Source organism: Trachurus japonicus, chromosome 23 (genome assembly GCF_045865225.1).
Source record: "Trachurus japonicus isolate A0001 chromosome 23, Traja_1.0".
Taxonomy (NCBI): domain Eukaryota; kingdom Metazoa; phylum Chordata; class Actinopteri; order Carangiformes; family Carangidae; genus Trachurus; species Trachurus japonicus.
The window spans coordinates 22869650-22896849 of record NC_140929.1 but is presented as its reverse complement, the minus strand read 5'-3'; the positions used below and the strand labels follow the sequence as shown (position 1 = coordinate 22896849).

General features: G+C 43.0%; 1 protein-coding gene across 1 annotated transcript in view; it reads left to right on the top strand.

The window, feature by feature from the left end:
- Positions 1 to 25581, top strand: part of aldh1l2 (aldehyde dehydrogenase 1 family, member L2) — a 28807-nt gene extending 3226 nt beyond the window's left edge. Inside the window, exons 3-23 of the mRNA XM_085768675.1 lie at positions 3181 to 3415; positions 5687 to 5852; positions 6061 to 6162; positions 11048 to 11137; positions 12202 to 12336; positions 12473 to 12598; positions 12691 to 12782; positions 14308 to 14455; positions 14547 to 14666; positions 14772 to 14899; positions 16551 to 16701; positions 16785 to 16855; positions 17757 to 17862; positions 19174 to 19261; positions 21336 to 21429; positions 21517 to 21616; positions 22328 to 22426; positions 22578 to 22743; positions 23779 to 23884; positions 23998 to 24197; positions 25232 to 25581. Of these exons, the coding sequence (XP_085624801.1) occupies positions 3181 to 3415; positions 5687 to 5852; positions 6061 to 6162; positions 11048 to 11137; positions 12202 to 12336; positions 12473 to 12598; positions 12691 to 12782; positions 14308 to 14455; positions 14547 to 14666; positions 14772 to 14899; positions 16551 to 16701; positions 16785 to 16855; positions 17757 to 17862; positions 19174 to 19261; positions 21336 to 21429; positions 21517 to 21616; positions 22328 to 22426; positions 22578 to 22743; positions 23779 to 23884; positions 23998 to 24197; positions 25232 to 25287 (2579 nt within the window). The 3' untranslated portion in view covers positions 25288 to 25581. The remainder of the gene's footprint in view (positions 1 to 3180; positions 3416 to 5686; positions 5853 to 6060; positions 6163 to 11047; positions 11138 to 12201; positions 12337 to 12472; positions 12599 to 12690; positions 12783 to 14307; positions 14456 to 14546; positions 14667 to 14771; positions 14900 to 16550; positions 16702 to 16784; positions 16856 to 17756; positions 17863 to 19173; positions 19262 to 21335; positions 21430 to 21516; positions 21617 to 22327; positions 22427 to 22577; positions 22744 to 23778; positions 23885 to 23997; positions 24198 to 25231) is intronic.
- Positions 25582 to 27200: the final 1619 nt, after the last annotated feature.

Below are 27200 nucleotides of genomic sequence, written 5' to 3'. Positions count from 1 at the left end.
AAAAAGCAGACCAGAAAAAACAGCCATCTAAAGTCATGCACAGCTAATTTTTCAAATCCCATTATGCAATTCACAGGATGTAACTATGATTTTTGAGGTAATGTTATTTATATAATTTTTTTTGTATTATAAAACTTAAAGGGGAACTAAGCAGGATTTCTCCCGTGGCTATGCTACAGTTTTACCTTCATTAAAAAGCTCCGGAGAAATTGTGGTGGTTAACTACATGACTTGTGACTTGTTACGAGTGAGAACGGAGGTTCTCTGTCTTCACCTGGTGTCTCACGGCTGAAAACCAACCTTGCAACATCAGTGCAGTACCTGGCCGCCAGCCCGGTGTCCCTCTGCACAACACAAACGCGCCGTAATCTTTTGTTCATGACGGTTAAGACAACACAAACACACGTCATAACATCGTATATGTTATGTAACGTTTCCCACCACTCCATTTATTTATTTTTCGCCGGTTTCGTTGTAAACAGATGCACATGGGTGAGAGGAGCGTAAAACAGCGGAAAAGCCAGCGGACTTGCATAGTTCCCCTTTAAAGAAATTAATCTGTGCAAAGACACTTAATCCTTTTGCTTATTTAAGTGACTAGTTGTTCAGGTTATGCAAGTGTCACAGGTTAAGTTGTATGTACAGTAACATGTGATATGTTTCTTGTAAGTAAGTGCACCTGCTTTTTATAATTCAACATAGTGAAATAACATAAAAAATGCAGCCAATCATTTATTTAATTGGTTTCATACAACAAACAGGAAGATGTGACGGCCTCTGATGATTACGTGTCCTCTCTCTGGGTCAGTGGAGGCCTGTGCTGTGTCTGTGGTAGATGTGTGTTGACCGACAGTGCTCGTGGACAAAGACAGGCCTTTATTCTACGTTAGTTGCGGGATAGTGGCTCCATTGTCCGCGCATGGAGAGGCCCTGTGCGGCCTGGAGATGCAGATCTGAGGTGAAAAGTCCGCAATCAGACTGCACACTTTGGTATGATGCAATCTTTCCAGGAATCATTATCATCACCAGCATCATCATCATCATCAGCAGCTCTCAGCTTCTTCACCTCTTTCCTCTGAGTTTCTAACTAACTGTTTCTCCTGCTACAGCTGAGCATGAATCCACTTTAGCTTAGATTCTTGTTTTTTTTAAGTACTGTTGCAGTTTGTTTGCATTTAGTGAAGATTTAATATTCAAACAATGCAAACATTAAAGTTAGTTTTTTGGGTCCACTAAAATGATCTGGCCACTAGAATAACCTCCAACCCTAGTGTAAACATTATACCTGTGTTTACATGTTTGAGAATACGTGTGCCTCTGACCTCAGTGACATACTGTAGTAAAGCAGGCTCGCTGTGGGACTGATCTGGAGACAGCTGGTTGATAAGGCAGTTCAGCCTAGTTCTAACTGGAGTGAAAGCTTATCTGACTCATTGAAGTGGCGTAGATTGCCACATGCAGCTCCTGGTTTAAATGGCCCTGCAGAGAGAGCGTTTTATTACCAGCGTGTTTGTCCACATGGCAGAATAGAGGGAGTGACTGAGCAGAGCACTGCAGTCACAAGTTGAAACATTGGGGATGGTCAGTGTGCCTGAATGGACTTTGTGGAATCTGTAATGTGCATTTGCTACTTCTGGACCTGACTGTCAAATGTCACATCTTGGAACACGCCCAGACAGAGTCACAAAGCCACAAACAAAGAGAAATGTATTAGTTAAATACAAGTTTTAAAGGGCCATTATTATATTTTTAATGTGAAAAGATCAAAGCCTCAGTCCACAGATAAATACACGCTGCCTGTGTTCACAGACTGAACCTTCAAAAAACTGTCACTTTGTGATCTTACAACAAAACAGTCAATCCCCAGGACCCACCCATCCAACATGAGTGTTTACCTGAACTGTTATAAATCAGAATTTAAAGGGTTAGTAGCATTTTTTTAAAGTGGGGTTGTATGATCTACAAATAGCCCCTAAGTACTTTAATTGCAGTAGAAGACTCTCTGCACTCCTCCCGTTAGCAACGCCAGCCCATAGCCCTGCCCAGAGATTTACAACATACAGTGTTGTGAACAGACCCAAAGAAACGGCCTATTTTCGCGGCCTAAAAGAGGTTTTACCTGGAAAAAAAATACACAGTTCCATTGTTCGCTATAATATATTTTTTTCCAGCCCCTCAAAGTGCAGGAAAAACACAGTTTTTATTTGGACCTAACCAACTGCTGATCGGCGGGCGCTAACCCTGAGCGGGAGGGATACGTGAGTTGGTTAGGTCCAAATAAAAACTGCATTTTTCCTGCACTTTGAAGGGCTGGAAAAAATTCTATTATAGCGAACAATGGAACTGTGTATTTTTTTTCAGGTAAAACCTCTTTTAGACCGTGAAAATAGGCCGTTTCTTTGGGTCTGTTCACAACACTGTACAGTATGTTGTAAATCTCTGGGCAGGGCTATGGGCTGGCGTTGCTAACGGGAGGAGTGCAGAGAGTCTTCTACTGCAATTAAAGTACTTAGGGGCTATTTGTAGATCATACAGCCCCACTTTAAAAAAATGCTACTATCCCTTTAATAAAGGATTCTTATTGGAGTTTATTGTTTGGCCTCTCCAGTGATCTTCTCAGCTGTGACTATAGTGTTGACTGTGGCTCACTACAGAAAATCATGGAAGTACCACGGAGGTTTAATCTAATTTCCTGATCTAATCTAAACTAATCTGACTCTCTAGTTTGTTATTCAATGCTTTTAACTTCAAAATGCCACAATTGGACATTGAACCAGTTCCAGCCAAGTCCTTTTTTAATCACTGGAAACCTCATCATGAATTTGGAGCGTGTTTGACTAATTTCAGCACATGTTTTGTCAAATTGATGAAGATATTTTTAAAATTTGCAGCACGTTTGTGTCCTTTCAATAGTGTGTTTGACCTCTCATGGCCACTGTGGGAGTAATAAAGGAATATCTTATCTTCTATTTAATATCTTATCTCAAAGGACGCACAGGAAACAGACTACAGAGACCAAGTATTAGCACATCTAAGAGATATACAAACAGCTCATGGGTCAAATGGTCGTATACTCGCCATATACCAGGCTTTGACCTAGTCTTTTTTACAAAGCTGTCAGTGTTAAAGTAAATTGGTAACAGGTTAATTGTACTAATGAACTCTTCTTCTCTGTGGCAGCGGTGGCAGCGGAGAAAGATGGGACGCCGGTGTTTAAGTTCCCTCGGTGGCGGGTCAAAGGGAAGCCCATCCCAGAGGTGGTGGAGGCCTACAAGGCGGTGGGCGCCGAGCTCAACGTCATGCCCTTCTGCTCCCAGTTCATCCCCATGAACGTCATCGACAACCCCCAGCACGGCTCCATCATCTACCACCCCTCCATCCTGCCCCTGCACAGAGGAGCCTCGGCCATCAACTGGTGAGATACGGGAGTCATGGCAACACATTATCATTGGTCGCAAGTCCATATCCTTACATTAAAGGGATCATCTACTCACCCTCATGTGGACTAAGGGCTGGGAGAAGTTTCAGAGTCCTCCGTGGCTTCTCTGAGTTACAGGGGGTCTCAGTGTAGCAGTGCATGTCCATGTAACGGTTGCAAATGGATACCAACTGTCTTCGTAACAAAAAGACACACCAAAAAACATCCGAATACCTCCATGCTGCTCGTATGTAATGTCCGTCTTGTATTGAAGCCCTGAAATGCGAAATTGTCCCGAAAAAAATTAAATAAGTCTATATTTCAAGCTTGTTTGTAGCGGAAGCTTCTCTTCCCAGTTCGTCCAAATTTGATGAACCTTCTCCCAGCCCTTAGTCGACATGAGGGTGAGTAGATAATGAGTGAAATTTCAATTTTGGGTGAACTATCCCTTTAAAGGGATAGTTCACCCTAGAATGATATTTCGCTCATTATCTACTCACCCTCATGTTGACTAAGGGCTGGAAGAAGTTTCAGAGTCCACCGTCCCTTCTCTGAGTTACAGGGGGTCTTGGCGTAGCAGTGCATGTCCATATAACGGTTGCAAAGGGACACCAGAGCTCTTCGTAAAAAAACACACACACAAAAACATCCAAATACCTCCCTGATGCTCGTATGTAATGTCCGTCTTGTGCTGAAGCCCCAAATTGCGTAATTGTCCCGAAAAAAATTAAATAAGTCTATATTTTAAGCTTGTTTGTAGCGGAAGCTTCTCGAAGCTCCTCTTCCTGGTCCGTCCAAATCTCGCGTGATTTGCGCCGGCGTCAGTGCGGTTACTGCGAATCTCTCCTTAGAACTGCTCTGCTGTCTAAATGTTCACTATCCAACTCCACACCTTCAATTAATTTATTTAATCCATTAATTTATTTAAATTAATGTAATGTAAACTTTGTGTAAAAAACGTAGAGATTCAGAGCAACGTACAGATAAACTTGATGAAGGCTGCTGTTATAATTTCTACCTCCTGTGTGGTTCCTGCGTCTGAGTCTCAGCGTTTGATCTCGTAGCAGACTGGTTGTCTTATCTCTCCCTGTCGCTTGTCTCTGTTCTCCACCCTGTCTATCTCTCTCAATTCTAAGGTTTTCCGTTTGTTTTCAACTGTAAAAAACACAGTTTACTGTTTTACCCCTCCTGCTATTCTTCCCCCCATTTTCTCCCACTGTAAATCAGGCTGTTGAATTTTAGCGGCTGTAAAGCTGCTAAAAAATGCCATTTAAAATCAGCTGAAGGAGACAGACGAGAAAGATGTTAGACTGCGGAAAAGAGGTGTGTTCACCTTGGCATGTTTACCCGGGTGTTGTGTTTATGTAACAGCTGATCAGAGCCAGAACCGATAAATTTGGCCCCATGACCCAGGAGTGGATGTACCTGTTCACACTGACAACACAAACCTGATGTCAGCAGGTTTTCTGTGGCCATACCAAATAATCACAATATAAATAAATTAGAGATATCTTTAATCTAATATGATTTACATTCGTCCATAATATAATCATTAAACTCATAGTATTAAAGGGAAAGTTCAACATTTTGGCAAATTGGCCCATTGCCATAATACCTATAGTCTTAGGGGAAGGTTTGTTACCTTTAATTGTCGGTGCAAGCGGAGCGGAGACGCGCGAATGCAGAGACTGCTTGCCCCCAACAGGAACAGGAACAGGGTTTTGCATGAATTTACCTCGAAAACAACTCTGTCCCCCAAATATTACATTATCATAGCGTGGTGAATGTGCAGGTCACAACTTGTCCACCAGAGCGTTTTGGAGTTGTTGGATTGTGTATTTGATGAGTTTGATGAGGGAAACCGCGAAATCCCATTGGCCTCCGTAGCGTAGCTCTGAGCAGCTCGCGGCTCTGCTCCGCTGTTCTAGAAATAGCTTGCACCGACAATTAAAAGTAATGAACCTACTCCTAAAACTATAGGGATTATGGCAATTGCCCAATTTGCCAAAATGTTGAACTATCCCTTTAAGTACAGTATGTGTCTGTCCATAGGCCTTGACATTATAGCATGGACATATGAATTTGCCCAGTGAGAAGCTACAGTGAACAGCCTGTTGCCTCAGTCTCGCCTCTTATCACTTCTTTATCTAATCTTGCTCCGTTTGGTCAGCTTTATGACTTAATATCCTCAACATGTACTATAAATAAGTGTGTTATGGCACATAATTCCAAGAGGTAATGACTTTACGTTTGTGTGTGTGTGACCAGGACCCTGATCCACGGCGATAAGAAAGCTGGTTTCTCCATATTCTGGGCTGACGACGGACTGGACACGGGGCCCATCCTGCTGCAGAAGGAGTGCGCTGTGGAGCCCAACGACACCGTGGACACACTCTACAACCGCTTCCTCTTCCCGGAGGGTATCAAGGCCATGGTAACTGCCACACTGGGATTCTAGACAGGAGCGTTACCACAGCTTTTATTCACAAAAGAACACATTTGAAATCCAATAATCCATTAAGTAGCCTCAGCCCGTCAAGACAAGTTATGTAATCCAATGCTCAGTCTTATCCCAGTCTAGTAGAGATGTCAGTATTAAGATTTCCAGCTGTTGCTCCACTTGACTGACATGTCGCACTCAGGTGGAGTCAGTGCAGCTCATTGCTGATGGAAAGGCCCCCCGAATCCCCCAGACAGAGGAAGGAGCCACCTACGAAGGCATTCAGAAGAAGTCCAACTCTAAGGTGAGACGTCTCATTGTACAAAAGATCAAAAAGAAGTGCTCCTATGGGTGCATTTTAATGATATATCACCACATAATGCGTGCAATGTTTCGGGCACCCTGCCAAATTCACACATCAAACAGAAGTGGAGACACATCTCCTCCTATACACCCAAAACATGTGATTTGTGTTCTGACCGGTCATGTGATAAACAATATGAAAACAACAAATGGTGTAAAAAAAAGAAAAGCATTTTTGTAGCAGACAAGTTAAATCATATATAAGCTACATGACATACACACAATATACACAACTAATTCATAAAAGGGAATATATAGGCTATATGTTGTTGTGGAAATTTTTTTGCTGTTTGCTGTTGGTGAATAATGAAATAGAGACTTCTGCTGGCCGACATGTTTTTATTTCCTTGCAAGGAAAGGTCAGTCCACTCCTCACCCAAGCAGTGATGGTAAAGAAAGACAAAGACAATGGGGAGACTAGGGATGTGAATCTTTGGGTGGCTCACGATTCGATTCGATTCCGATTTTGAGGGTCACGATTCGATTCAAAATCGATTTTCGATTCAACCGATTCGATTCAAAGATCGATTCGATTCAACCGATTCTTGATTTTATTTTTGCGATTTTTAGTTTGCTTTATTAACACCAGACCATGTGAAAAAGTTGAATGATGATGATATCTACAGACTATTATATCAGAAGCCATATTTCCCCCCCAAAAATGCACATCACATGTTTCATATTTACTCAGCAGCAATATATTTGAACCATTTTAAAGTAAACTGCTACATGAAGCTGATTTTATAGGCTACTCTCTTCTCAAAAGCCTGGACTGAAGGGATGTGAATATTTGGGTGTCTCTATTCGATTCAAAATCAGTTCTCATGCACATGCACATAGACATGTATCACCTGTAACAAAGGCGCTGCTAAAAAAAAAAAAAAAAGACGGCACTCCGCTCTCACGCCAGCTGACCTGCAGCCTGTCTGACTCTGCAGCGCCACAGAGGAGCTGTCAGAGGAGCTGCTGCTGCTGGTCCTCTCTCTTCAGCCTGATGTTTGGCAGCGATCATCCTCTCTCCTCAATAGAGGGTCGGGTTGCTGATGGGCACAAGCCTAGTCACAGACATTCAATAGAGCATTTAAATCAGATCAGTTAACGTTGTAGGCGGTTAACGAGCGTCTAGCGCCATGGCGTGCTGCAGCGCTGTGTATACGGCGCTGTGAGGGCGCATATTGAGACGGAGGAAAATTAATAAAAAATCGATTTTTGAAGATTATGAATCGATTCAGAATCTTAGAGAATAAGAATCTCGATTCTTACATGAATCGATTTTTTCCCCCACCCCTAGGGGAGACCTGAACATATACCTGAGGAATGCCCCCTAGGTGTGTTCCACCCCTTTGTCTGCTGCAGGAGTCGGCACCTGGGGCATCCTGCAGGGTATTGTGTTTAGGTGAGAAGTTAAGAGGTCTAGTCAACACAATTTAAAATACAAAAGGGTTTGAATATTGATGAGAAAGTGAGAGGTTGGGTGTCTCAGGTACTTGAAATGCAAAGGAATTGATTGGAATTTACAATTACAATTAAAAGTCTGGTATCTTGGTGAGAAGGTGGGAGGTTGGGTATTTTACAAATAGGTTGATATAATGTTATGTAATTTCAAGGTGGAAAAAAAAAAGAGACGTTTCATTGTACTGTAGGGTGGGATCTGAATATGGTGCTGGCTCATTTAGGCTTTAGGCCATTTTGACTGGTTGCAGCGTTGTGTGGTAATTTGCACCACACATAAGCAGCACAAGCAGAATCCTAATGGAAGTGAGAGGGCCTGAGGGCCAAGTCAAGTCAAGGTGGAGCCACACCGGCCTGACCCACACCACCTCCTGAGATACAGTATCAACAGAGGGAGAAGGAGCCAAGGAAGAGGCTAGGAGAGATCCAGATCCAAAACATCTGGAATCAGGGCACCAACAGCTGGGAGAAAGACGGAGGCGTCAGGGCGGCTGATGGTCCAGCACAGAGAGCCTGAGGTCAAACAAAAAGATAAGACAGGGAGGATTTGATGCTCAAGTGCTGTTAGAGAGAGTGGATTCCAGGAAGTTTACAGCTTCATTTTGACCTAACTGTGAGGCTTTGAAAATGTAATTTCTTTCTTTTTGATACTTTTTATTTAGTATTTTCAGTTTAAAGAAAAACAGGCTGACAACCAACTGTCAAGGAAGATGGAAAAAAACAAACAAACAGACAAAAACAAGGGGGCTCCTCAGTTATTAATATTATGATCTATCATGTCCAGTGTCTTTAATTGTTCTGTTTAATATGTTACATCCTCTATTGTTTTGAGGCAGTCCATTTCTCCCATTTCCTGGGAAAGGTTGCTCCTCTGGACCTCAGAGAGAAAGTCATCTTTTCCATTGAACACATTTCCTTAATTCTGTCATCCACTGATTAAGGCTTGGAGGCTCAGTTTCATACCAGCACTTTGTTATAGTTTTTTTTTTTTTTTTTTTAAACCATTAACAATATTTTACACAGAAACACAGATGGGAATTGTGTCCCTGAATCTTTTCCACAGTTAAACATGTACATCTCCCCCCCCAAAATGTAATTTCTGTGGTAAAGTAACTGTTGGAATTGAAGTTTGGTTGTTTTTTCGTGGTGTCTTGAGTTTCCACACATGCAAGAATCCACTGCCAGTTCTCTGCTGCTCAGCTGAACACCACCTTCATTCAAAGAACAGCGTGGAAATGTACTGCAAACTCAGCATGTTTCTCAGAGCCAAACACATACGGAGCCAGAGACTGACTGCTGCTGCTGGTCCTCTCTCTTCAGGTCCTCTCTCTTCAGCCTGATGTTTGGCAGCGATCATCCTCTCTCCTCAATAGAGGGTCGGGTTGCTGATGGGCACAAGCCTAGTCACAGACATTCAATAGAGCATTTAAATCAGATCAGTTAACGTTGTAGGCGGTTAACGAGCGTCTAGCGCCATGGCGTGCTGCAGCGCTGTGTATACGGCGCTGTGAGGGCGCATATTGAGACGGAGGAAAATTAATAAAAAATCGATTTTTGAAGATTATGAATCGATTCAGAATCTTAGAGAATAAGAATCTCGATTCTTACATGAATCGATTTTTTCCCCCACCCCTAGGGGAGACCTGAACATATACCTGAGGAATGCCCCCTAGGTGTGTTCCACCCCTTTGTCTGCTGCAGGAGTCGGCACCTGGGGCATCCTGCAGGGTATTGTGTTTAGGTGAGAAGTTAAGAGGTCTAGTCAACACAATTTAAAATACAAAAGGGTTTGAATATTGATGAGAAAGTGAGAGGTTGGGTGTCTCAGGTACTTGAAATGCAAAGGAATTGATTGGAATTTACAATTACAATTAAAAGTCTGGTATCTTGGTGAGAAGGTGGGAGGTTGGGTATTTTACAAATAGGTTGATATAATGTTATGTAATTTCAAGGTGGAAAAAAAAAAGAGACGTTTCATTGTACTGTAGGGTGGGATCTGAATATGGTGCTGGCTCATTTAGGCTTTAGGCCATTTTGACTGGTTTTGCAGCGTTGTGTGGTAATTTGCACCACACATAAGCAGCACAAGCAGAATCCTAATGGAAGTGAGAGGGCCTGAGGGCCAAGTCAAGTCAAGGTGGAGCCACACCGGCCTGACCCACACCACCTCCTGAGATACAGTATCAACAGAGGGAGAAGGAGCCAAGGAAGAGGCTAGGAGAGATCCAGATCCAAAACATCTGGAATCAGGGCACCAACAGCTGGGAGAAAGACGGAGGCGTCAGGGCGGCTGATGGTCCAGCACAGAGAGCCTGAGGTCAAACAAAAAGATAAGACAGGGAGGATTTGATGCTCATGTGCTGTTAGAGAGAGTGGATTCCAGGAAGTTTACAGCTTCATTTTGACCTAACTGTGAGGCTTTGAAAATGTAATTTCTTTCTTTTTGATACTTTTTATTTAGTATTTTCAGTTTAAAGAAAAACAGGCTGACAACCAACTGTCAAGGAAGATGGAAAAAAACAAACAAACAGACAAAAACAAGGGGGCTCCTCAGTTATTAATATTATGATCTATCATGTCCAGTGTCTTTAATTGTTCTGTTTAATATGTTACGTCCTCTATTGTTTTGAGGCAGTCCATTTCTCCCATTTCCTGGGAAAGGTTGCTCCTCTGGACCTCAGAGAGAAAGTCATCTTTTCCATTGAACACATTTCCTTAATTCTGTCATCCACTGATTAAGGCTTGGAGGCTCAGTTTCATACCAGCACTTTGTTATAGTTTTTTTTTTTTTTTTTTTAAACCATTAACAATATTTTACACAGAAACACAGATGGGAATTGTGTCCCTGAATCTTTTCCACAGTTAAACATGTACATCTCCCCCCCCAAAATGTAATTTCTGTGGTAAAGTAACTGTTGGAATTGAAGTTTGGTTGTTTTTTCGTGGTGTCTTGAGTTTCCACACATGCAAGAATCCACTGCCAGTTCTCTGCTGCTCAGCTGAACACCACCTTCATTCAAAGAACAGCGTGGAAATGTACTGCAAACTCAGCATGTTTCTCAGAGCCAAACACATACGGAGCCAGAGACTGACTGCTGTTTGTCTGACAGCAGAGACACCGAGGTGGGGCCGATCTTAGCTGCTCTCTGGTTTGTCACTTGCAGCCACGTTGCTGGCTCTGTGTCCACAAGCGCTATTCTTAGTGCGGAGGATTATTTTCCACCGGTGTTTTTCTTTTTTTTTTTTTTCCCTCGTGTCACAGCCAGCTGTTGGGCTCGCTTCTCGTTCTCAGAGGTTTGGTGACCTGGCCTGAAAATGAATCTGACTTGTTGGATCCGGCTTCTTTCTGTCCCCCCTCTACCCCCCAAACGTAGGTCAACCTGGCCCAGCCGGCCGAGGCCATCCACAACTGGATCCGCGGCCATGACAAAGTCCCCGGTGCCTGGACTGTCATTGATGGTCAGGTGAGTTTCCTGGAACTCACAAGCAAAGAAAACACACACACACACCCACACACACACACATAGCAGGTGTCTGCTGCAAGGTCAGACTCAGAGAGGGTTTAAAAAGTGGTGTATCCGGGTTAAGGCTGATACTCAACACCTTGAAAATGTCATCAACAGATCCTGGATCATTCTTTAAATATCTAAAAATTAAAAATTGAAATTTGAGACTTCAGTTTTAGATATTTTAAGTCTTAAAAGCCTCTTAACTCATTGAGTGCCAGCCCTTTTATAAAATGGTCAGTGCCATGTGCCAGCGTTTCGGGGCATTTTGAGTAATATTTCAAGACCCACAGAATATTTTGTACTATGACTCTGAAAACACCAAACAGCTCAGATGAAAGAGGAGACTCTCTATTTAACTAGGGAAAAAAACAGTTGTTTGTACCTTGTTCCATTCTTGATTTGTCTTAAGTTGAATAGAGCCTGGTTGGACCAAAATGACCACTTTTTTTCTAGAAAGCTGAGAAAAATGCATTTTTATGAAAGAGAGTCTCTCAAGAAAAACATTGATTTATCCGTTTTAATTTTGGCTTCAAAAACATGTAAGACTGAAAATTTCATTTCACATGTTTTTTCATTGTATAAAAAAAAAAAAATACAAGTGGGAGTCCTACTCTGCAGAGTGATGCCTGCTCTCCTACTTCTGCAGTTGCTGCCCCCTCACCCTCTCCTTTTTCCAACTTTTTTATCTCTGTACCGATCGCACTCGTCTTCTTCTTTTCTTCACTTCTTGCTCTGATCTACATTCTTCTTCGTTCTACACATCCCAAAAGCCCCAAAATTACTCACAGTGAGGGCGACAGCGCCCCCCTTAACCAGCCGCAGAAAACTGCGTTTGATGTATATGTACGTCAATGGCACTCAATGAGTTAAGAAGTCTTCAATCTAAGGGGGTAGCTAGAAGAATCAAAGTATAGAAAGAAATTTTAACACATCCATAGCTAGAAGAATCAAAGTAAGACATTTAAACACATCCAAACAAGCCAACAGGTTTTAATTCCTCTCTGTGTGTTCTTCCTCAGCATGTGACCCTGTATGGCTCGTCCATGCTGGGGGGGTCGGTACCAGCCGGTCAGCCCCTGGAGATCGAAGGGGCGTCCCAGCCCGGCCTGGTGGCCAAGAACGGCCTCGTCCTGTTCGGTGCTGATGGGAAAGCTGTGAGTGTCTCTGCACTCTGTCGTACTACAGAACAAACACTCAGAGCAAACAGTGTGGCAATGCCCCCGCCGGCCTCATTCAAACACTGCTGTGGTCCTGTCGTTGTCATTGATCCACTGTGCCTCGCCTCCACAGCTCCTGGTGAAGAACCTGCAGTTTGAGGATGGGAAGATGATCCCCGCTTCTAAATACTTCTCCTCTGGAGAGAGCGCCAGCGTGGAGCTGACGGACGATGAGAAGAAGATGGCGGAGGAGATCAGGGCAAGTGAACTGTGTTGGCTGGCTGTTAGTATAAATTACTTGTATCTAAATGACTTTAAATGACCTGGATGTTTGTGTCTTTTAAACCACAGAACATCTGGAAGGGCATCCTCAGTAATGTCCCAGCCATCGAGGACACAACAGACTTCTTCAAGTCTGGAGCTGCCTCCATGGATGTGGTCAGGTGAGAGAGACTGGTCAGGAATGATTCAATAAGTCTAAAGGTCAAGTAAATCCCCATAAAGTCCATTTTTTAACAGTGTCATGTTACATCTATGCACTTGACACATTGTGATCAATATCCTCACTCTATATATTTGTAAATATGCTATCTGAGATACAATGGTGCTTGACAATTACATGTTTGCCTTTTTTGCCTACAATATAAAAAGAGGCAACCATCACTTACAGTATGTCACTTATTCATTTTTTTATATCCAGTCAAAACACCATAAAATTAGGGTGTAGCCAAAACTAAAATATATCTAAATGTAAATATTCTAAAACAAATATAAATGCAAAATTTTTGTTAATGCTATTCTATAGATAAACACATACTGTAGACATAATCCTGAGGCTCATTGTTGTGCCGTTCATCTGCTGCCACATCATCATATTGCATATGATGCACACAATGCCTGGAAGTTGCAAACATCCCACTCACATGCTCTGTATGGTCACCTGGCGTGTCACCAACTGTCAGGCACATTTACCGACAGCATGCTCCATATTCTGCCAATATCCTGCAGAATTTCCCAGGCCGCTATCAGCTGATATTCCCTCCTCCTAAAAAGTGAACACCTGTACACCAAGTCCCATAGTTCAGTGGTTAATAAGTGTCTTTTTTCAAAATAAAACTCCACATTTTATAGTGGACTTTAATTGTGACCTGAGCAGCACCTGTGCAGTGTAATCAGCATCTTAACGAGACTCACCTGTGATGATCTGCATTGAACAAGTACAGGAGGAAACTCACCGACAAACACATTTGTGACGAAAACATTAATCTTTATTTCCAATGGGCTCTTTGCACAGCTCCACTACGAACTTAATGCTTCTCCTTCATTTCCTGTTTTACATGGACAACCTGATTGATCCAGGTGTGCCTGACCATTGTGACTACTCAGACACACCTGGATTAATCAGTTTGTCCAATAATGTAAGACAGGAAATGAAGGAGCAGCATTAAGTCCAGGAAGTAGTGGAGCTGTGCAAAGAGCCCATTCAAACAAAATGGGAGCAAAAATAAAACTGCTGCATTTATATATTTAGATTATTTTTCTAACATCTCTCTCTGAAAGGATCTCATTTGAGATTTTCAAATTAAAATTAATACAAGAGATTGTAACTCAATTGGTACGTCACTCACAGAATCTGGTTCACCCTTAGCTTAGCATTTCAAGGCCCTTACGGTGGCCCTGAGGTGCAAATCACAACAGCAAAAGAGAAAACACAACGGCAAAAGAGAAAACACAACAGCAAAGTTTAGTAATTTGTCATTGTTTTCTCTTTTGCCGTTATGTTTTCTCTTTTGTTGTTGTGTTTTCTGATTTGCTGTTGTGATTTGCACCTCAGGGCCACCGTACATTACTTTGCTTGATGGACACTGATTTTTTTGCACTGATAATTTTTTTTTTTCTCTCAAATATCACTCATACACACACACCACTGAAAGCATTGTTGAAACATTGCTGTGTGTTTGTGTGCAGGCTGGTGGAGGAGGTGAAGCAGAAATGCGCCGGTGTGCAGCTGCAGACGGAGGACGTGTACATGTCCACCACCTTCCAGGACTTCATCCAGATGTTTGTCCGCAAGCTGAGAGGAGAGGACCAGGAGGAGGAGCTGGTCATTGACTATGTGAGTCAGTGTGTCCTGCAAATTCACCCTCATTTTTTAGTCTTATACAGCAAGAAGGTATATGATAGTAATGTCATTGTACTGCATCCAGGCAACCAAAGACGTGAACAACATGACGGTGAAGATGCCGTACCAGTGCTTTATCAACGGCCAGTTTGAGGACGCCGAAAGTGGGAAGACGTACGACACCATCAACCCTACAGACGGATCTGTGAGTGATCTTAGTCACGTACTGTTTACATCCACGTGCACGCACATCCAGAAACTTCCGAGCAGCAGCTGGACGTTGTGTAACTTTCACCTCCCTCTCACCCAGGTGATCTGTAAAGTGTCCTACGCCTCGGTGGGGGATGTGGACCGTGCAGTGGCAGCTGCCAAAGAAGCCTACGAGAACGGCCCATGGGGCAGGATGAACCCCAGAGACAGAGGAAGTCTGCTTTTCAGGTGAGTGGCTCCACCTAGAGGACTGAAGGGGGAGTGACATAACCACACAGGATAGAAACACACAGGGAGAAAAGACACTGGATGACGGGATAACAATGGATACGTGCCATTATTGTGAAAACACAGGAAGTCAGTTATTGTTAGTGATTTGAACACAACCAACAGTGAATGTGACTCTCTAGAACTCAATACATCCTCTCTGACACATCACATTTTTAGATTCATGGTAATTTACACTTAAAAATTATGTCACTGTTTCTGATCTCGGTTTGAATGTAAGTCCATGGGGTGTATGAATAAATTCCACAAAACAAATTATATAAAATACCAAGACAAGTAACAAATCTTTTCTGGTGCTGCTCTGTTACATTCAATGCCTGCATGGCAAAGAGAGAAACAGACTTGTTGTAAATGTTCTGGCTGGTCCATTTGGTCCTGTATTGACAGCTAGTTCAGACTCTGAGTGTAGTGGCTGTGTATTTAACCTTTCTTTTATTAATTATAATGCAGTGGTTTCCAACCTTTTTTGGCTCGTGACCCCATTTTGACATCACAAATTCCTGGTGACCCGCAATCAAGATGTGCCAGCTGAGATATTTTTAGATGCTGCATTTTATTTGAACTCGATTTAAATTCAAGAAAATGAACGTATAGAATACAGTTTTTTAAGAGTATGTGTGATGTTTTTAATCATAATTTAAAAAAGAACAAAAATTTGTAAATTTTTTTTTTTTTATCAGTAATTTTTTTAATCAATAACTAGACATTTCAGGCGACCCCATTTGAATTCCAGGTGACCCCACGTGGGGACCCGACCCCAAGGTTGGAAAACACTGTTACAATGCCAAGTTGTTTTTGTGACTTGCCAATCACGCTCCCTGCAGTGTTAACAATTCTGGTGGGTTGGGGCATCGTTTAGCTCAGTGGTTTTAGCAGGTGCCCCATATACAGAGGCTTTAGTCCTTGCGCAGAGGACCCGGTCGGTTCCACCGGTGATCCTTTGCTGCATGTCATTTGCCCTCTCTCTGTCTCTTTACAGCTGTCCTATCCATTAATGGCCCGAAAATCCCCTAAATATACTTGAAAAAAAATTCTGGAGAGCATGTCTTTGCTCTCTACATTCAGGTTGCTGATGTACAAGTATGTATAAGTATGTGTTGGCTCCTCAGCTTCCTGATTAAAGAGGAACTACGAAGGATTTTTACCTTAGCTATGCTGCATTTTTAACTTAAACAGCTTGGGAGTAATTGTGATTGTTAAATAAATGAGTTTTAACTTGTTACAGAGAGAATGGAGGCTCTCTGCCTTCCACCTAGTCTCTCTTGGCCAAAAACCAAACTTGCAAGATCATCGTCTCTGTGACACCGCCACACAAACATAACGCGCCCCGTAACCCATAATCTCTTGTTTATGACAGATAAGACTACACAATACACACATCGTATATACATGTTGCACGGCATACATGATATATACGTTATCCACCTCTCCATGAATTGCTTTCTCGCCGGCTGTGTTCAAAACAAATGCACATGGCTGGGAGGAGGGATAGCACAACAAGAGAAAAAGTGACCGAGCTTGCATACAGTAGTTCCCCTTTAGGAACGATTGTTTGTTAGTTTTTCCTCTGACCTCTGACCTCCCCCTCCAGGCTGGCAGACCTGATGGAGGAACACCAGGAGGAGCTGGCCACCATCGAGTCCATCGACTCAGGGGCCGTGTACACGCTGGCTCTTAAGACCCACGTGGGCATGTCCATCCAGACCTTCCGCTACTTCGCTGGCTGGTGCGACAAGATCCAGGTAGGTTCACGCTGGAGTTGTTTGACTTTACCATAATAATCAGTGATTACAACACTAGAGCCACGTGCTGTTGTTGGTTCCAGGGCAAGACCATCCCCATCAACCAGGCCAGGCCCAACCGCAACCTGACCTTCACTAAGAAAGAACCTCTGGGGTAATCACACCTGTTTGTCTTTGACCATGCATTTATATTCACTAAGTTGTGTTTCTATTAAAGGACAATTCTGGTTAAATTCATTCATTTTAGGTCTAAAAGAAGGAATCTGAAGATTTTCAGTTTAATTGCTGCTGTTTTGCGGTAGTTGTGTGTCTGTCCCTGCATCGCCACGGCAGCAATGAATGGGAGCGGATGCAAGTTCCGCTGCTTAGGCTGTTTACATCCCTCAAAGCCACAATCTTTTTCCACAGACAGCGTCAGATGGCTACTGAAACATGCACCCAGAAGTTTATTTACTCGCGTGAGACCCAGTTGCCATGCTCGGTGTGTTCAGGTGCAGTTGGAGCTACCATTTGTGTCATAAACACAGGAATATCAACTCTTGACTTGCTTCAAATGTACATTTCTTTCCACAGACAGCGTCAGATGGCTCCTCAAACATGCACCGAGAGGTTTTTTTTACTTGAATCAAGTCAAGAGTTGATATTCCTGTGTTTATGACACAAACGGGAGCTTTCTCACTGCACCTGAACACACCGAGCACGGCAACTTGGGTCTCGCGCAAGACTCTGGGAGACTTTGAATTAGATCTAGTTTTACAAACATGTCGGCTTGCTTTAAGTAAATAAACTTCTCGGTGCATGTTTGAGTCGCCATCTGACGCTGTCTGTGGAAAAAAAATTGCGGCTTTGAGGGCTGGAAACAGCAGCAGAACTTCCATCCACTCCCATTCATTGCTGCCGTGGCGATGCGGGGACAGACAGCTAGCGCAAAACAGGAGCGAATAAACTGAAAATCTTCAGATTCCTTCTTTTAGACCTAAAATGATAGGAACATACACCTCCAAGTTGAATTCGCCTGGAATTGTCCTTTAAGTGTGTTTTATTTTCTCTGACAGTGTGTGTGCCATCGTCATCCCATGGAACTACCCCCTCATGATGCTGGCTTGGAAGAGTGCTGCCTGCCTCGCAGCTGGAAACACACTGGTGCTTAAACCAGCACAGGTGAGCTCAGAGTGCACAGAACACACATTGGCCCTCATTTATTAAACTTGCGTACACCAAAAAAATGGGTGTACACCAAATTCACCGCAAGGATCGGCATTTATTAATCTGAGCGTGAGCATACGGTACGCACAAATCTCACGCCAGCTCTGACCAGGTGTACGCACATTTGGAACCAGCGTAGAACATGCAGGAAGGAGTGCTGCTGTGTCAGAATGATTATTAAACCATAGTCTAATAACGCAGCGATGTGGACCACATGTTGTTGTTGTTTATATTGATAAAAAGATAAAAAGTAGCCAAAAAAAAAAAAAAGAAACGATAAAACCAAGTCCGTGTTGAAAATATAACTCGAGTTTTATTTTGGGCAACTGAGATGAATTAAAAACCACGATGTGACAGATGCTCGTTAATCAGCTGTGTAAACAGAAACAGTCAATGACAGACAGACCTGTTATTGTAGATCACACACACAAACTTCCAACATCTTCTGCACCAGAGCATGACCGGACGGCTCCTCAGTCTCTCTCTCTGCCGGACACCGGAGCCTCGATTGGGGGCGGGGGGGGGGGGGGGAGAGCTCCGCTACCTGTCCAGGTGCAGCTGATCTCCGCGGAGTGTTTTTCTTTTCTTTTTTTTTTCCCGTCACCGGGAGATCGAGCCGGTGTTTCACATCCCTCCATCAGCCGAACCATGCCAGCGGTACTGATGGTTATAAAGTAGCGTTCTCAGCAGTAATATGCCTATGATTTCTCCTCAATCACTTGTGTTTAGTAAACTGCAGGAGCATTTCATGAGATCGCTGGGTTTCCTGACGTGGTCGGTGACACGTGCGTCTGCAGCCTCCATCCACCGGGATGACGCTTATCAATCACAAAATCTATCAATCTATCAATGTCCAGATATTTAATGTTGCCGCCCTCTCCCTGTTCAACGCGGTAACGCCAGTAAAGTCCCTCTTCTTGGCCGTCTTCCGTGTCTCCAAAGGGGCAGGGCGACGCCTCTAAAGCAGGAATATATCGGGGCGTGACATTTAAATTACGCTCGTTTTCAGCCGCCGGATTTATCACCACCACGCCGGTTCTACGCCGAAATCAGCAGCGTACACACTTTTAGTAAATCACACGTGACACTTGGCGTACACTGATATTTACACCAGAATCTACACCAGATCCTGCGCAAGTTTGATAAATGAGGGCCACTGACACTAAATACAAAGGAGTACCAACACCTTTATACTGCACATAGAGTTAGAGTTAGCATTAATTGATACATTTGATACCATCCTGTTTCTTTTCCTGATGTTTCCAGGTCACTCCACTGACAGCACTGAAGTTTGCTGAGCTGTCGGTAAAAGCTGGAATTCCCAAGGGAGTCGTCAACATTCTGCCTGGATCAGGTAATGAAGCATACATGTTATAAACAATTAAAGGGATAGTTCACCCAAAATTGAAATTTCACTCATTATCTGAGTAGATAATGAGTGAAATTTCATGTCGACTAAAGGTGCGTTCACACCGGACCTTTTATTTTTGTCACTGTCGCTCGTATCGCTCCGAAAAAACGCTCCGTCGCTCAGGTGCAGAGCTCGTCAATTTGGCACAGAGCCACAGACTGCATTTTCGCATCGATGATGTCATGCCCACTGCCATGTGCCTCTGTTTACACCGGCACCACCGGGATTACGGCAGCCAATCAGCGCTGAGCGACGAGCGACTGACGGCCGGAGAGTTGGGATTTCTCATCTCGAGCCACAGGAGCGACTCGAGCGAAAAAACGCTCAAACGCTCCGTCGCTGTCCGAGCCCCAGTGTTTTTTCGCCTGGGCGATAAAACGCTACATCGCTCGTTTGTATTGACTTAACATGTAAACTCGTCGCTCGTTCTAAAAATAAAAGGTCCGGTGTGAACGCACCTTAAGGGCTGGGAGAAGTTTCAGAGTCCTCCGTGGCTTCTCTGAGTTACAGGGGGTCTCGGCGTAGCAGTGCATGTCCATATAATGGTTGCAAATGGATACCAACTGTCTTCGTAACAAAAAGACACACCAAAAAACATCCAAATACCTCCATGCTGCTCGTATGTAATGTCCCTCTTGTATTGAAGCCTCGAAATGCAAAATTGTCCCGAAAAAAATTAAATAAGTATATATTTCAAGCTTGTAGCGGAAGCTCCTCTTCCCGGTTCGTCAAATTTGGTATCCATTTGCAACTGTTATATGGACATGCTCTGCTATGCCGAGACCCCCTGTAACTCAGAGAAGCCACGGAGGACTCTGAAACTTCTCCCAGCCCTTAGTCGACATGAGGGTGAGTAGATAATGAGTGAAATTTCAATTTTGGGTGAACTAGCCCTTTAACCTTTCTTAACACTTGTTATGTTGATGAAGTTAGGGAATCAATATAAAGCACAAGAAGTTGAGCAAATACACTAATAGTGCAAAGAAAACCTGAATGTTTTTATTCTACATGATGTCAGTATAAAAAAACTAAAGAAAGAAGAATAGAAGTGTCATTTTCCTGCGGGGTTTTACATCACATCAATGGGCTGCACTGTTATTTATTTTGACTCAGTTGCACAAACACACACACACACACACACACACACACACCATTCTTCTGCTTCAAATGCTCATTAGAGCAGAAACCTTGGATTCATCCGCCACTGAAAGTAGTGCCAAATAAATGCACCGTTTCCTTTGTTAGTGAGCAGCTCTGCCAGGACATTTCTGAAAATTGTGTTTTTAAATATTTTTATCCTCAGTATTAACCAACAATCTCTGACCTGAGGGATTGTGTCTGTTGATGTGTTAGTTCATTTGTTCTGAACATGGTGGAGGGGGACACAGAGGAGTTGGTTCAGTTTTAAAAAGCAGATCCAGATCATTTCACTCTCACCTTTTTGTTTCTCTTAAAGGGATAGTTCAACACTTTGGCAAATTGGCCCATTGCCATAATCACTATATTCAAGTTGTGACCTGCACATTCACCACGCTATGAGATAATAACGGAACGTTACGAGACAGAGTTGTTTTGGAGGTAAATTCATGCAAAACCACTGATGCGCGTTGCCTTCAGGCAAGCAATCTAACGTAACGTAACGTTCGTTATTATCTCATAGCGTGGTGAATGTGCAGGTCACAACTTGTCCACCAGAGTGTTTTGGAGTTGTTGGATTGTGTATTTGAGGAGTTTGATGAGGGAAACCAAGAAATTCCATGAGCCTCCGTAGCCTAGCTCTGAGCAGCTCATGGCTCTGCTCCGCCATTCTAAAAATAGCTTGGACCGACAAATAAAGGTAACAAACCTACTGCTATGACTATAGGGATTATGGCAATGGGTCAATTTGCCAAAATGTTGAGCTATTCCTTTAAGTCTGGTGGGTGTTGTTTGACATTGTTGACAGAGGCCTGTGACCCTCTGGTTCCATTGGTGTCTCCTCTCCTCCACACCCTCCTAATCCCTGTCCTTCCTTCAGGTGGCATGGTGGGACAGCGTCTCTCCGACCACCCAGACATCCGCAAGCTGGGCTTCACCGGCTCCACGCCCATCGGCAAACAGATCATGAAGAGGTGCGACCCCCCAGACTCATCGCTCATGTTTGCCCGAGACGACTGTCAATCCCCTGATATCTAACACTCTGTGACTTCCTGTTGCAGCTGTGCGCTCAGTAACCTGAAGAAGGTTTCTCTGGAGCTGGGAGGGAAGTCACCGCTCATCATTTTCAGCGACTGTGACATGGACAAGGCTGTTCGCATGGTGAGAGCTCCACACAGACAGACACAACAAAATATCACAAATACGAATACAGATGGAAAAGGGAAATTAATTATTATTTCATTATTATTCTCTGGCTGGTTTTAAAAATGATATAGGTATACTGGGTTTGAAAGAATAACTGACAGATGAATCAATACTGAAGATAATTATTATATTATATTATTACATTATATTTTCTAATGACAATATATTTCAGCAAGAAGGAGTTCAGTCTTACAGATTAGTGCAAGGTTGATGCATATCGACCCTGTCTATGGACAGATGGACGGATGCTATTGGTTAGGTTATAGAACTGAAGGACATATACTGGACCCCAAATTACTTTATAATTGGTGTGTAATGTTGTGTGAATGTGATGGAAAAGCATTGCAGGCAGAGTAAAAAAAAAAAGCATTAGCCTGCATGTGAGTGAATGGGTGAACGTGGCTTGTAGTGTTCAGTGTAATCCATTTATCTTCTACATACACCCGGATACAGTAAATACGATCTGCCATCTTTCCTTGCTGAGAAATATATTATAATGAGTGTTGAAGCTGCAGCGTCAGTGATGTAGGTTCATGGATTTAAGTAACTGACACAAATTAGTGAAAATCCAGAGATGATTAGATTCACAGTTGGTTTTCAGTCTTTTTTTACAGTCTTAATTGTGTGTGTGTGTGTGTGTGTGTGTGTGTGTGTGTTGCTCCACAGGGCATGAGCTCTGTGTATTTCAACAAGGGCGAGAACTGCATCGCTGCTGGACGTCTGTTCGTGGAGGAGTCGATACACGACGAGTACATCAGCCGAGTGGTGAGTGAGGAACATGCAGCACATCTGAGGGTTTTTCCACACAGTTAGAGACAGATAAAAAAAAACAACAACAGTGGTCAAACCTAGAATACCTCCTACATTTCCCAGAATCCAATCATAAAGAGCTGTTCCTCCACCCTCTCCCTCTCAGGTGGATGAGATCAAGAAGATGAAGATCGGAGACCCTCTGGATCGCTCCACAGACCACGGCCCACAGAACCACAAGGCTCACCTGGACAAGCTGCTGGAGTACTGCGACATCGGAGTGAAGGAGGGGGCCACGCTGGTGTACGGGGGCCGACAGGTGGACAGGCCAGGTAGATCACACACAACACAGACATCAGGCTATAGTATATGTGTGTTTAGTAGAAGTGGGTTTAAAGGGATAGTTCAACATTTTGGAAAAATTGGCCCATTGCCATAATCCCTATAGTTTTAGGAGTAGGTTCGTTACCTTTAATTGTTGGTGCAAGCTATTTTTAGAACAGTGGAGCAGAGCCGTGAGCTGCTCAGAGCTACGCTACGGAGGCTCATGGGATTTCTTGGTTTCCCTCATCAAACTCATCAAATACACAATCCAACAACTCCAAAATGTCCTGGTAGACAAGTTGTGACCTGTACATTCACCATGCTATGAGATAATAACGGAATCCCACATGGAAAGTACCTATAGGTTCGAATATAGGTTTGAATATATGTGACATACATAAAATTGGCCGTTTTCATATATACGCAAATATGCTTTTTATACTGTATATGGTGTATATGCACAGATGAACTGCATATAGGTTTCATATATGCGCATATATCTTCATAAGGATATATGCGCATATATGAAATCTATATGCAGTTTATCTGTGCATATGTGCAGCATAAATATATATATATATATATATATATATATATAGCATATATGCATGTATGAAAACGGCCAATTTTATGTATGTCACATATATTCAAACCTATATTAAAACCTATAGGTTCTTTCCATGTGGGATGTTGCGAGACGGAGTTTCAGAGGTAAATTCCTGCAAAACCACTGGTGCACGTTACCGTCGGGGGCACTTTTTCGTCACAACTTGTCCACGAGAGCGTTTTGGAGTTGTTGGATTGTGTATTTGATGAGTTTGATGAAGGAAACCAAGAAATCCCATGAGCCTCCATAGCGTAGCTCAGCTCACGGCTCTGCTCTGCCATTCTAAAAACAGCTTGCACCGAAAAATAAAGGTAACGAACCTATTTTTTTTTCTGTGAACAAACTTTGGACATTGACTTGTCAGTTTCTGTGCTACTGTCGAAGCTTTAGCGTCCCTATGACAACCATCTGACCATCTTTATGGTGTTTACTTCAGGTTTCTTCATGGAGCCCACTGTGTTCACTGGCGTGGAGGACCACATGTTCCTCGCCAAAGAGGAGTCCTTTGGCCCCGTCATGGTGGTGTCCAAATTCAAAGATGGGTAAGTCACCCCCCCCCCCCCCCAAAAAAAAAATAAAAAATACAAAAACATCTCGCTGTGGTGCTGCTGTAATATTCACCAACCGGTAACCATCTTCTTCATCCGAACCGCAGCGATGTGGACGGCGTTCTGCGGAGAGCCAACGACACCGAGTACGGCCTCGCCTCCGGCGTCTTCACCCGGGACATCAACAAGGCCATGTACGTGAGCGAGAGGCTGGAGGCCGGGACGGTGTTCGTCAACACCTACAACAAGACGGACGTGGCCTCGCCGTTCGGAGGCTTCAAGCAGTCGGGCTTCGGCAAAGACCTCGGTGAGTAGCGACGGGAAGTTTAGACCATGTGGGCCTGTTGTTCGAAAGAAGAATAAAGATATCCAGGATAAGTGGAAAAGCGAACGCTGAGCCAGGCTGAGGAGGAGAGCCTTTGTCCAGCCAGGTGTAACTAATTCTCTCGTCAGTAGACCACAGAGATTTATCACAGATTCACTGATGAGAGGACAGGTGTGGCTACTTTCTTCCAATCAACAGCGGATCTTAAGGCTGACGTCAGTTGACACACCTCTTCAAAAAAAAAAAAGCACCGCTGCTGTCCTAAAGCTCAGAGAGAGCGCGGCAGACAACTGCAGACTGATTGAATAATCCAAAACTATATTCACAACTCAAATTCCTTTCACAGATTAACAGCTGTGTACTTTGCCTTAATGATGAGCAGTGGAAGTTGATTCACTGCACAAATCTAAAGTAAAGTTTATACAGCACACGGCCAAAAGTGCAACAGGTGAAAATTAATTAAATATTAGAACATTATGCTGTCTGCTGCTTCAATAAATTGCCGATAATGATGAGGTCTATAAATTATTTGGAAGGTGCTCACACTCAATTTTATTCTTATTTTCTTACCTCAACCGATATTTCGGCCAATATGTTTTGTGACATATTTTATAAAATAATTTTGAAGGCCTAATTATGAAAAAAAAAAGCCTAATAAATATTGTAAATGTTTCATGTTTTTTGATTATTGTTAATGCATTATATTTGTTTAGAAATCAGCCCAATATGTACATACGAACATGGAATAACTGGATGAAACCCATTGATTTCTGATCAGAGTGACTGCTGACTGTTAGCCTGGTCTGGAGCAGGCTAGTTGCAGAGAATAAATCACCATAGTAACTTGGGATAAATTTAACCTGCTTTCGAACAACCGACTTGAGGCTAAATTAAGCCAGGATAACCAACATATCCCGGCTTAATCCCTTATCTAGGTTTCGAACAACAGGCCCCGGCGCCGGAGAGCTCTGATCATTATTGTTTTGTCTGACACCACCTCTGTCTTCTGTCCACAGGAGAGGACGCTCTCTTGGAATACCTCAAGACCAAAGCAGTGACTGTGGAGTACTGAGATCCAGACGCTCCCAACAAACTCTGACACATCTGGACAGGAAGGGACTCATCTGCGTGCTTGGCTTTGACATCCGGCGTCCTCTAGCATTGCTTCTGGACAGTGCGCGTTATGTGTGTGTGTGTGAGCGTGTGTGTGCGCGCTTGACGGACGATAGGAGAGCGTGGTTGTACGTAGGCCACAGTTTGGACAATGTGCCTGTCTTCTCTCGGCCGTCTGCGTCAAAATTCACATCATGGACAAAGGGACATGTGGGGTTTGTTTTTTCCTCCACATGGACACATTCACATCAAACAGAAAAAAACAAAAACAAACAAGCTGGACACCTGACGATTCACCTGACGGGAGCTGAGCTGGATCTGATTGTATTTTCAAGGTTTTGGTTCCATAAAAGTGAATTTGTGGTTTAGAAAACAAAACAAAACACTCACAAACTTCGCATTATAGAAAACAAAAATGGAAAATATCAGATAAAGCCATTCCTTTCAACGCTGCCTTCACCATTCCGTTAACATCTCCCTGTCATTTTACCTGTAGCAGAAACAAAGCATTAGTTCACAGTCCGATCCGTACATGAATGTCATTATGGTGAAGGGTGTGTGTGTGTGTGTGTGTGTGTGTGTGTGTGTGTGTGTGTGTGTGTGTGTGTGTGTGTGTGTGTGTGTGTGTGTGTGTGTGTGTGTGTGTGTGTGTGTGTGTGTGTGTGTGTGTGTGTGTGTGTGTGTGTGTGTGTGTGTGTGTGTGTGTGTGTGTGTGGATGCTTTTGGGTTATGTTTTATAGTATCAAGTGCCCACATACTGTACGTCTACTAGGTTCTGGTTGCAGCCAAATCCACCATCCACATTAAAAGCAGTTGACTGTTATCAAAGTCCACTGACTGAGTCACCTGACAGTGACATCATCACATTGCAGCGTCACTGTAGCGAGGGTACAAGTTGAAATCAGCATCACATTTTGCTTCATCTTCATCAGTGCACCTGTACAGTTATAAAACACTTACAGTATTTATTGATCACTACATCAAGCTACAGTATGGTGAGCCGTGTGTATTTTCTCTCCATCATCACAACACTGCTTGTTTACATCTCGTCCTTGCAGCTGTCTCTTCCCACATCCTCCACTTTAGACATTCTCTCTCTTCCATTTGTCAGATTTGACTTTTTTTGTAAAAAAAAAACAACAAAAACATTTTTTTAACAAAAGAGGGAAAGAAAAAGACTATCTGATATATTTTTTTGACATTGTATTTGTCAGACCAGAGGAAGACTATATGTTAGAGAACACGCTATTATTTTTCTCTAAAGACCAGATCGGTGTTTTTAACTCATCGCTAATGTGAAGAAGTCATGAAGTTAAGTTTTCTATTCGTCCCGCATTGTCAGTGAAGGCAGCAAGGGCTACAAAGGCAAAGTGTTTACTGTCGCTTTGTGGAACTTGCGAGAGCTGTCCCCTCAATAAAGTCTTTCTTCAGCCGGTGATGCTACACAGTGGTGAATAAAGTTCAGTTTGAATTTTACTGTGTAATGATGCTGTTCAGTGGAAAATATATCAACATACTACACTACAGTGGTGATGACACTGCTCTTTCCAGAGCTGCTGGGCTCATTCCTTCTTATTTCTCTATAAATAGTGTCCATATTGATAGTACTATTATTGTATGCACTGTCCTTTCAATACCAAAAACACATGGTATTTGTCTACACCAGCTGCCATCAATAGCATGTCCAGCTAGCTAGCCTAGCCCTGGGAGAGTTAGATGGAAATGTAATGGATTACAGATTACTAATAACCCTTTATTGTAAATCATGTAAATATTTGAATTACTTTATTTAAATATTATAATCATTACATTTGATAATGTATTGATCACCTTTCAGTGGCATTGATTTAAGTTGGTTTATGTTCAATAGAA